The 12,137-nt window shown below is 43.8% G+C and overlaps 1 protein-coding gene across 2 annotated transcripts in view; it reads right to left on the minus strand.

Annotated features, from left to right (window-relative positions):
* Positions 1-4,143: 4,143 nt before the first annotated feature.
* Positions 4,144-12,137, minus strand: part of THADA (THADA armadillo repeat containing) — a 111,859-nt gene continuing 103,865 nt past the window's right edge. For both annotated transcript variants that reach the window (XM_081940023.1, XM_081940024.1), the window contains 2 exons: positions 6,383-6,549; positions 4,144-4,898 (listed from right to left, as the gene is read on the minus strand). In XM_081940023.1, coding sequence (XP_081796149.1) covers positions 4,572-4,898; positions 6,383-6,549 — 494 coding nt within the window. In that variant the 3' untranslated portion in view covers positions 4,144-4,571. The remainder of the gene's footprint in view (positions 4,899-6,382; positions 6,550-12,137) is intronic.

Below are 12,137 nucleotides of genomic sequence, written 5' to 3' on the forward strand. Positions count from 1 at the left end.
AGCCCCGCCCCTTTGAGAGTTGAGCGTCCGCCGGGGAGAAGGGCTGAAGCTGGGAGGCTAGTCCTCCTTTCCTCTCCCAAATTCATTTCTCAGCTCTCTGACCCAATAATGAATGCACGCCGGCTGCTGGTAGAAACCTGTGCCTATTAGCCAAACGAATAAAAATGGTGGCTTTAAAAGGAGTAGTAAGGCTGCGGGGGATTTGCACTGAGTTAGAGACACACAATTTCTTGGTTGTAGCTTGTCTTTCCAAGCGTAAGCCCGCTAAAACGGCGAACTCCTGAATCAGCCTATCTGTCGTGCCTTATGGGAGCTGGTACGCCCCCCCCCCCCCGTCATTGTGATTTTTTTTTAACCAGTGAAAGCAAAGCGCCCCTTCTTGCAGGAAAAGTAACATCCATCTTCCAATTCCCACCTCTTTTGTATAATAAGCGAATTATATATATTTATATATAATTATAAGCGATATATATATATACGGCTTACTCTCCTCCTCTCTCTCTCTCTCAAACACACGCCCTTTCTACCTTCGATCGAGCTGATCAGCGCAGAACCACATAGCACGATAGCCCTGCGTTTTGCTAAGACTGGCGGGCTGCTGGTATCAGTAAGGGGAGCCCCTCCAGTTTACGAAGGCAGCCGTTAGATCGTCTTTTGGAGAAAGAGGGCCAGTCCCTCGAAATCCAGGGCTTCTCAGCGGCAAAACCGTGCCGACTTCAAGAGTCCCTTGGATCTGGGCTTTGCACCTTCGCCTCTCCTGCCACGACCATTAGGTGACCATTAGGTTCTCTTCCTTTCCGCCTCTCCCGGGCTTGGGATTCTCCCTTCGGCCAAGCAGGCGTTAACCCGCCGGGCGCGCGTCGTTCGTGTCGGGAGGGAGAGGGCGCCTTTCAAGTAACTACTGCTGCTAAATAGCTGCGCAGAGAAATGTCCTCCGATCCGTCTCCGAGGCAAGTGAAAGGACAGTCTCGGAGAGCTACGCTAGCCGAAGTGCGAGCGTTCCCCAGCGGGCGGCCACTAAAGCGCAGCAAGGGGAGGCGGGGGGAGACCGGGTTAACCTTTGAGCCAAACGCCTGGGCAGTTAGCAGGAGGAGGTTTCGAAATTGCACTGCTAACGAGCTGTGGACGTGACAGCTTCGCGTACTGACGAGTAGTTACGGAAGGTGGGGATGCCCCCTAGTGTTTGCATCCTGTAAAGTGAAAGCAAGCTTCCTCAATCGAGGAAGTGGCGAGGCTTACATCCAAGGTTGCAAAACAGCAGAAATGGGAAGACCTCCTCCCCATGTTTAAATTAATTCTTTGATTTTCGGTAATAACACCGCGGAGTTTTTGTTTTCTGTCCCCACCCAGTGGTTATTCAACTGCAGTCTTTTGCTGCCTACTTTGACGTAAAAGGCTATGGAACTCAGCAACATGCAATCTCTGTATAAAATTGTGTCTTAAAAGGATTTTCCTAAAACATTTATTAAATATGTTTATCAGATATTTTGTGGATCTGGGGGGATCCCAGAATTTTTGAGTACTTCGGAGAACCGGCAAATACAACCTCTGGCTGGACCCAGTGGTGTGGTAATGGAGATTTTGCAGTATCCTTCCCATGCCAGGCCCACCAGGGCCCACAGAACCGGTAGTAAAAAAATATGAATTTCACCACTGCTTCTAATCAACATTTGAACAACCAGATAAGACATTCTGAATAAATACTTTACACAAAACCACTCAATAACAGACTTTTGTTCTTTTACAGCTGTTTAAGGTTTAAAGGTTTCTGATTGAAAAGTTATACAGTAACTCATAGTATGATGAAATGCGTATAGAATTATTTGCTATTCATAAACTAAAGAGATATTAGATGGTTTAAAACGTACATTAAATCCAGTGATAAGGATGGTTCTTAACATTATTTTTGTTTACTAATTAACCAAGACTTGAAGTTGCTAATGCCACTTATGTTTGAACCATTATGCTCTTTCCTGCTTTGTCAATATCTGCATTGCCAAGTCCATGCAGGGATTGCCAATTATATGAAAGTTTAAAGCTTAGAAAATTCACATTCAGGGAATCAAAGTTACATAAGTTGAATATAACTGAAAAGAGCGTATGGTATATAACAATGATGGAGAACCTTTTTTGGCTTGTGTGCCATAAGCAGGGGGACTGCAGGGGGGTCATGCGTAGGCATGCCATACCCATAATGCAATGTGTGACACACACACCCAGCACGCATGTGTGCATGACAGGCGGTCCCCATTTTTTGCATGCTTTTTTTGCCCTCCCCAGGCTCCAGAGGCTTTATAGGAGCCTGGGTAGGGCGAAAGCAGCCTCTTCCCCCCCCCCTCAGAGGCCCTCTGGAGGGTTCAGGAGCTTCCCTGAAGCCTCCGGAGCACAAAACGGTCCTATGGGCAAACCGGAAGTTTGGGAACGGACTTCCGGTTTTCCTGTAGGGGCGTTTTTAGTCCTCCAGAGCATTCAGGGACCTTCAGGAGGCTTCCCTGAAGGCTCTGGAGGACTAAAAACAGCCCTATGAGCAAACTCGAAGTGACTTCCGGTTTGTCTGTTGGGTTGTTTTTCGTCCTCCAGAGCCTTTAGGGAAGCCTCCGGAAGGCCCCTGAAGTCTCCTGAAGGCTTAAACCGGCCTTACGAGCAAACTGGAAGTCCGTTCCAAAACTTCCGGTTTGCCCATAGGGCTACTTCCATTTTTGCACTCCAGAGGCTTCAGGGAAGCTCCTGAAGCCGCCAGAGGGCCTCTGAGGGGGAGGCTGTTTTCACCCTCCCCAGGTGAAAAATGGCTTTAAAAAAGGCTGAACTCAGTGCGCTGGCCAGCTGACAGGGCAACACCTTGCGTGCCCTGACAAATGGCTCCACGTGCCACCTGTGGCACGCGTGCCATAGGTTCGCCATCCCAGGTATATAACAATGGCTCACTATCTTTTGTTGCACTTCATACGCTTTCAGGTATATCCTATAAAATTCTGTGAATATACTTAAGTTTCCTTTTTATTTTGTCTAAGCACATTTAATGCAATATCTTTTCTTTTACTCCTATTATTGGAAATCAGCTGGAGATACACTATATTGCCAAAAGTATTCGCTCACCCACCCACGTAATCAGACTCAGTTGTGAGCGAATACTTTTGGCAATATAGTATAATTGTTGTTAAGCATAGTTAGAAAAGTCTATAGGTCCATTACTCATATGGGAACTAACTCTTAGGAAAATAGTATTGATGATTCAGATAAAACTATGAAGACTTGGTTTTGTCAGCAGGCCTGGGAAAACGAGTAGGATGGAGGCCATCAAATGGCTTATTTGACTATGTGATGTCATGGGGGGGGGGGGGTATTGTGTTACTATTTTATTTTTTTTCCTATTCTGTGTTTTTATTGTTTGTAAATTGCCTAGAGTCACTGTGAGTGAGTAAGCGGCTATATAAATTTTCTGAAAAAATAAATCTGTTGTCCACAAACCTGATTTTTTTAGCCATGATGTTGTGAGTCAGAAGAGTGTGTGTGTAAAACAATTGTTCAGATGCATATTAGTCCACTGAAGATGCATTTACTCTCACAATATTCCAGTTTTCCAGTATTATCTTGAACTTAAGGAAACAACTTCAAGTCTAGTCTGTGTGGCAAAACAGTATTATAGCACCACCTATTGGCCTATTTCAAGTATTTATATAAAACAAAATACTATATTGTGCTTAAAATGCAGAAATTTGTCATATAGAAATATCATTAATTTCAGTTAAGCAATGTAAAAAGGGTAAAGAACATTTTCAAAGTGCAGCTTGGGTTACTCTCTAAAGAAAACTTCTAACAGATACAGTTCCTGAAAAATGGAAACAATAGACTGCAAAGCAAACTGCTATAATAAATTAGAGATGAATTATTCTGCAAAATATGAAATCTAGTCATTGAATGATTAGGAAAAATGGAAATTTATATTTTGAGAATCATAGGTGACTAACAATCCTATATTCTAGTATTCTAGTACACAATTGCTTATATCTAGCTGGATGAAAATAAAGCATATTTGACTGCCACTCTATTCACACAAATCCACACCCTAAATCAAGTCTTAAAAATCAGTCATGATTAAAAACAAGTAAAAAAAAACCTTAGTCTGCTTTGATACTGATAACATTCAGCTTTATTTTAGGATTCTTTTACAACTGTGATGCAATTGTTAATGCATAGACTGTGGTATACAATTAAAAGAAGCAATGCAATCTGATATATTTCTACACATAAAAACAGGAAGAACAACTTACAGAATAAAATCAGTTTCACAGGTGGCCAGCATCTGTGCAAAGTTAAATCATTTCACTCCTTGCAGTAGCTATAAAAATTTTCTTGCCCCAAATAAAAGTTACATATTTTCACAAGATGGTCCCTTTCTGATAATTTGAATGAAGACTTCAGTGGATTTATGTACAAGAAATATCTAACATTTCCATGTAAAAGTTCTTTGTATTTGTATGACACAAAAAGAACTTCACCCATTCTCGTGTTCACAAATCAATTTACATTTGGTAACTGACAATGAATAAACTATGTTTCAGGTTTTTTCTCTAACTTTTGCGAATACTATTTCCAACTTCAAGCAAACTTAGTATCTTAAGGCAAAGTGATATTCTTTCATTCTGAATAGCCAACTTTGTAAATTCTACAGACTGAGAAAATTCTGGATTCGGAGGCATTTCTTTAAGAAGCTGTGTCACAAGTTGGGCCTGATCTGATGCTAAGCTTGCCAACTGATAGAGCTTTCTTTGCTCACATGAACTAACATGAGTCACTGGTATGAGCAGAAGGAGATGTTTACTGAGCTGACGTACCTCCGTTAACTTCTCAGCCCAAAAATTTGTTTGTCCTTTGTCAAACAGGTAGTCATTCCCCATCTTCAGAAAAAGAAAAAGAAAATGTTTACAATTGCCTAGATCAAATAAAGATGCAAGAATGAATGCTCATATGTTATATAAGGAAACAAAAGTGTTAGATGTACAGTACAATCAGAAATACTGTAGTCGAATCAATAAAATTCATATCACGTTTGAACAACAGAATAACATCAAGCACCCTATTGTTCATGAAACCCAGAAAAGAATGATACCCATATTCCTTGCCCTTATGACCGGCCACAGAGGTTTTCTTTGTTTCCTTCCTTCTTTCCCTCTACTCTTCAGCCTGGCAGCCATTTATGAAAGAACGGTAAGTAACGTACAGATTTTGTCATCCTCTTTCCAGGCATGCAGTAAACTTAGCATAAGAGATGGTTAAATGGATTGAAAATTGGAGGTCAGAGCTGGAGTCTTTCAGCACCTAATGTTGAAGGGGGGGGGGGTCTGTCCCTCCCAGCTTTGGAAAAAAAAAGTGGCTTTCTAGGTGTGGGAGGGGGTTAAGCAAGGGAAAGCTTTTGGAAAATTCATCCTGAAACTGCCACTTTTGCATTCAGGTAGCTACCTTCCCCAAAGCCTAGCAAGAGCTAGGAGAGGCTTGCAGTTTCCAGATAGCCAGCTGATTGGGGCAGAGGCCCAGTCCACAAGTGCGCCATCATTGGCCAAACAGAGAGGCTTATTTGTAAACCTCTCCAGCTTAGGAACACAGTGCTGGCCCTAATCTAGCTGGGCTCTTCCTCCTGCTAGGCTGTTTTGGTTTTGCAAGGCTTTTTGCTGCTTATCTGCCTCCTATATGGACTCAGTTGGGTGGCAGCCCACCCACCCACCCCTTAAGGTATCCTATGCTCATTTAAGGACCTATGCATTTAATTAACAGTGGCATCAGGGAGAGCAGAGGGTGGAGTCATTAAGCGAGGTTCTCTGACTGAACAATTGTCACCACTTGTCTCCATAATGAGCAGGCTTCATTATGGTTATAGATCGAGGACTACATGTACATTCCTGTAGCAATATACTGTATCAGATTCATTTGAAAAAGAAAGCTACCAGCATATTTTTTAATTTTTTTTGCTCAATGTTATTGATGTGGTGGGCTTTTAAAAACCCAACTAATTCAAAGAATCTCTGGATTTTGACCAAATTTACAGAATATGACATACATAGCCTTACTGAGTTAGTTTAATCCAATATCATTTGATAAATCAGAAGAATCATCAACAGTTCGAGATTATAAACTTTGATCATTCAAATCTGGATGCTAATTTAATTCATAGGTGAATTTACTATGGTAAATAGTAAAATTACTAATTAAAATTATATCGTGCTAATGATGAAAGTGAATTTTCAATGGAAAAAAGTTTTCATTGTTAATATTGATTCTAAGCCGCTTTCATATTTTAAAATAACATATCTTGAGTAATTTAGTATAAAATATGATAAAACATCTGTGAACTATACAGTACAGAAATACTGGTTGACAGACTTACCACAATTGTAGATTTTAGATCTTTCAAGTCATCATCTTTTAGCAGCCACTCTAATAAGACTGAGATTCCAGCACCCGTCTGTCCCCATAGCTGTAGCAGTTCACAAAGTAAGGAGAATGCTAAATCCAAAGCTAAGGCAGCATTTACTACATGGAAATCAAGTTCTCCTGAGGGAAATTAAAGAGAAATTGTGAACGGTATGTTTTTTAAATAGTACAGTATAATTATTAAAATGCAAATGCAATAGACATCTATTTATTCTGAATCAATGTTAAATCACGGTTTACATCAGGGGGGTCCATCCTTGACACCTTTATGACTTGTGGATTTGAACTCCCAGAATTCTAGAGAATTCTGAAAGTTGAAGTTCACAAGTCTTAAAAGTTGCCAAGATTGGATAACCCTGGCTTATATCATTAACATTTCCATAACATGTTTGGATCCAACTGATAAATGTCTGACCATCTATCTTGGCTCTTTTTTTTAATCTAAAGTCAATCCACACAAATATTGATACTGTTTACAATACACCATCTGAATGCTAGCTATATACATACATTTCAAAATTCATAGGTTAAAAAATGCATGATTTATTTATCTATTTAAACTGGGAAATCATTTTCCTTTTTTGCATAGATGTACCCCCAGCACTCATTAAATTCCCCGAACCCTTCCCAAAACAGATCTTGCCTCCTTCTGGAATATAACGCCTCATCACATCAAAAAGTGTGATGTGGTTCCCAAGCTGACAGAAATTGTGTATCTCCCTGCATGTAGTAGTGCTATGTTTGTTTGCATTATCAGTGAAAAATCCTGGTTGTCAGCTACACAGAGACATAAATTCAAAACAGGTAAAAGGGGAGGGGGAAAGTTCCATTAAAACGTGAAATAGATTATTCAGTATTATTATAAAATATCTTGCTCATCAGTTTTCAGAATTCTAAAGAATTGTAACATTTAATTAGTTAACCTAGAACGTACATTTTGCTTTTACCAGGAATTACATAGACAGCAGATGATAGATAGATAGATAGATAGATAGATAGATAGATAGATAGATAGACAGACAGACAGACAGACAGACAGACAGGCAGACACACACACACACACACAGAGAGAGAGAGAGACAGACTGATTATGTGGATGGGTGAGCGAATACTTTTGGCAATATAGTGTATCTCTGCTGGTCTTGTTGTATTAGGGTCTTTTCCCGTGTAAGATTGAGATTGTCTTGGCAACGTTTCGGCAAGGTCTCACTCGCCATCTTCAGGCTGGTATTTTCGGATTAAAGCGTGGTCGGATCTTCCGTCTTTCTATAAATCTTGGTGGGTGGGTGTGGAGTGCTGGCTTTGTTTCAGTAAGTGGATTGATTGGCTGTGTGGTCGTATCGTGATTGGTAGATTCTTGCGATTGGTGCTGGCTGTGTGTCCATTGTTGTTTTGTGTTGTAACGGCCTGGGTGGTGGGTGGGGCTCATTTGTTGACTAGAGCTGGTTTCCAGATGCCTGATAGGCGGGAGGTATCGTCATGTTTATTCATATTGTGGGGGTGTTTCTCTATTTCAATAGCTTCCATAATTATTCTCTTGTTGAAGTGTTCAGTTTTGAAGATTAGTTTGGTTCCTTCAAAATTAATTTCATGTCCTGTAGCTTTAAGGTGCTGGAAAAGGGAGAACGTTTTTTCTGTTTTTCTTACTGCGTTCTTGTGTTCTGCAATGTGTGCATTTATTCTCCTGTTTGTTTGTCCTATGTATGTTGCAGGGAAAATTTTGCATGGTATTTCATAGATTCCTTGGTTTTCTAGCTGGATTTTGTCTTTGGGCTTTCTTAATATGTTGGCTATTTTTTGGTCAGTGTTGAAGGCTGTCTTGATATTGTGTTTGCGGAGAATTTTGTTGATTTTATCTGTGGTGCATTTGATGTAAGGGAGAAGGGCGATGCCGTTGTCTGTTCTGTGTCTTGGTTTTTTGGATTAGGTTGGTAGTTGTTTTTCTTTGGAATCCGTTGGAGATTGGGTGTTGGTTCTTAACTGATACGCTAATTTTCTGTTAGAGTAGAGACAGCAGCCAGACTGGGTATGCTCCGTCCATTAACCAATCAGACTGGGTCTACACTTATGATGTCATTGGGCCCTTGTGGCTGGCTGCTGTCTCTACTCTAACAGAAAACGAGCGTATCAAGTAAGAACCAACACCCATTTTCCTGTGATCATAGAGACAGCAGCCAGACTGGGACGTACCAAAGACTGGGCTGTCCACTAGGGTGGGAAATTGTAAAAAAGGACCGTTAAGGCACAAGCACTTGTTGCAGCACGCTGCGCCCGAAGGCTGCGTCAGCCGACGCATACTTCTCCAACTTGTAATGACATGTGAAGACTGTGGGAGAAGCCCAGGTGGCCGCCCGGCAGACTTCTTCCAACGTGGCTTGAGTGGACCAAGCCGCATATGTCACAGCGCTGCATGTAGAGTGAGATGCAATGTTTGCAGGAACCTGTATGGATTGAAGTTCATATGACAGTTTAATACAGGCTCTGATCCAGTGCCCCAGACTAGACGATGAAGCCTTGGTACCCAAGGAGGCCTGGTGAAAGGAGATGAAGAGAGCTTTCGAATGGCGGAATGAGGCGTTGCAGTTGATGTAGATCTTGAGGGCATGACGTACGTCAAGAATGTGCCACTTCCGCTTCCTCTCGTGATGGGGAGACGGACAGAAATCAAGTAAGGTCAACTCCTGACTTCTGTGGAAACCGCTATTCACCTTCGGTATGAATGTCGGGTGCAGTCTAAGACAACTCGGTCTGGATGGAACACGCACAAGTCATGCCTGACTGAAAGAGCAGCCAAATCAGAAATACATCTGGCTGAGGTTACAGCCACCAAAAACAGTGTTTTAAAGGACAACAGTTTCAAAGAAGCGGACCTCATAGGTTCAAAGGGTGAGGAAGTCAAAGCCTATAGGACACGAGGTAAGTCCCAAGTCGGATATCTATGGATGGCAGGGGACGCAGGTTGGACGCTCCACTGAGAAATCTCCGGATCAATGGGTGAGAAGGTAGATGTTCAGATGCCAGGCCATCCAGAACAGAGGCCAGAGCAGCCACATGTCAGTGTAGCGTGTTAGGATAAAGTCCCTGATCAAGCCCGCTCTGCAAGAAATCCAATATCTGTGGAATGATTGCCCTAAGTGGGTCTACAGGACGGTTTCGGTCCGATTGGACCACCCAGCGATAAAAGTTTTGGCAGCGATCTCAGAGCATTGAGATTGCATGTCCGTCTCATAGCGACATTGGCTCCTCTTTTTGAGATTCACCCCAAACCTGAAATTCCGCAAGGTGTGAATGGTGAGGGTGAGATCTCTTCCTGCCTGAACCAGAGACCTGGACAACAAGAGGATGTCGTCCGGGTAACAGAGAATCTGAACTGGGGATGACCTGATGTGGGCGGCTAGTGCTGCCAGTACCTTTGTGAATACCCTGGGGGCCTAGAATAGACCATACGGAAGATCTCGGTACTGGAAGTGCCTCCCCCCCATAGGAGAAGCGGAGATATTTTCGGTGGTCTATGAAGATGTGGATATGAAGGTAAGCTTCGGTGAAGTCTACCGACGTGAGGAAGTCGCCTTTCCTGACCACCTGGAGGATGGTGTGCAGAGAATGCATTTTGAACCACCGATAGACAATGTGGCGGTTTAACGTTTTTAGATCTAAAATTGCTCTCCATCCTCCAGAGTTCTTTGGTACTACAAACAGGCGGAATAAAACTCTGCCCTTCCTGATGGGGAGGAACCAATTGGATGGCCTGGATCTCCAACAGGTGCTGAATGACCTGTTCCATCAGTGGCCTCTTGCGAGGATACCGAGAGAAGGGACATGGCACGAAGTGGTCCTGGGGGATGGAGAGGAATTCCAGCATGAGACCAAATTTGTTTTGAGTACCAAATTGTCTGTGTGGTCTCCTCCCAGCGATGGGCAAAGAACGCTAGGCAGCTTCCGATCGGAAGAGAGTCCAGATAGTCATTTCCAATGTGAAAAATGGCAGTTGCCTCCTCCACGGTAAGATTTCTTGGAGGGGAAACGCTGTGTTTCTATTGGATCTGTCCTGGTGAGATCCCTGTCTGGGAGTGTAGGATTGGCATTGTGGACGAGGGTCGCCGTTTCATCTGCTGTCCGAAAGGGCGACCTCCTGCAGAAAGGAGCGGTCCGACTGTCCTATTTCTTGTAGATAGATGAAAGGACCTTGCGCTTGTCTTTAGATTCCATGAGGTACGGATCTAAGGGATTACCAAATAATTGGGTGCCACTGAAGGGGGAGGCTGCTAGGCGCCACTTGGTATGGACATCCGCCTGCTATGGCTTGAGCCAAAGCAGACGCCTGGCCGTGACCGAAGAGGCCATGGCTTTAGAAGCGAACCTGGCCGCATTAAGGGAAGAATCAGCCGTAAATTCAACCGCTGCCCTGATTTTGTTGAGGTCCCTATGTGATCTAGTGTCAGTAGGAGCGATGCGCTCCTGAAGCTGTTCAATCCAAACCAGGGTCGCCCTGAAGAAAAAGGAAGTGGCTGTAGAGGCCCTAACAGCCCGGACAGCAGCATGATAGTTTTTGACTAAGGTTTGATCTGACCTTTTCTCCTCAGGCTTGAGAACCTCCTCAGGGGCTCCAGAGACCACAGTCAGGGAAGACAGGGCTGCAACCGGTGCATCTACTGGGGGAGCCTCGAAGAACTTGGAGAGTTCAGGTGCAATGTTGTAGAGATGTTTGTCGAGGTTGGTCGGCTGTGGGCCCGTGCCTGGGGACTCCCACTGCTTCTGGATGACATTCAGGAAGATCTTGGGAACAGGGATCACCTCTTTTTCCACCGTGGGTTCGGTGAATGGGGTACTGGGACCCTCAGTTGAAGCCGGTTATGTCAGTTTTTCCTGTGAAGTAGAAGCTGAAGCAGAAGATGGTAAGTTAGTAGTTTTAATGGCCTTAAGCAGAAGGGACTTAAACCGATCAGTTTTGAATAATCTGGTAAAGGCAGGGGTATCTGGGGTGACCATCTCGTCGTCACACAGGTCTGAATCCCGCAGGTTATCTTGCTCCCTGCCAATTGAGGCCTGAGAAGTAGAGGCAGAGGGATCAGGTTGTTGAGCCGCAGCAGATGATTTATGCTTATGGCCATGTGATGGAGTAGATTGAAGGTGCTGTTGTAGACCAGCAGCCATGACCTGTTTAATGGTTTCAGCAATGATAGTTGCCATATCAGCAGGAGATATGTACATGGGTTGGGGCCCCCCAGAACCATGTGTAACCGGGAGGGAAGCCTGTTCAAAGGTGCATTCCCTATTGAGAGGGACATCGAAGAAATTGCCTCTGTTGTCAGGTTCCATAGAAGACGAGGACTCCGAAGACAATTCCCCATCTGAATAGGCCAGGGAGGGGTCAGGGCCCATGGGAGGCAAGATAGGTGGAGCTGTGGAAGCCACTTGGTGATCCTCAGGGGGAGGAAGGGAGGGCTGGGCAGTTAGAATTTGTTGGTTTTGGGCCCTCTGAAATTCTTTCTCAAGGGCCTTCTGCCTGCGCTCTTCTGCCCTGGTAGTCGCTTTAGAGACCTTGGGGTTTACTCCTGAGGAAGCCTCTTGGCTTGCCTCCTCTAATCCTGCATCCGTATCCATAGCTGGATCAGCCATCTCCCCAAACATAAATCAACACCCCAATAAGAAAGGCAACAGTCTCACCCGTTTGCTGGCCAGGTGCTCCTGATCCGGTCCACCTGGGG

The sequence above is a fragment of the Natrix helvetica genome (assembly GCF_964273705.1).
Source record: "Natrix helvetica genome assembly, chromosome: 2".
Classification (NCBI taxonomy): domain Eukaryota; kingdom Metazoa; phylum Chordata; class Lepidosauria; order Squamata; family Natricidae; genus Natrix; species Natrix helvetica.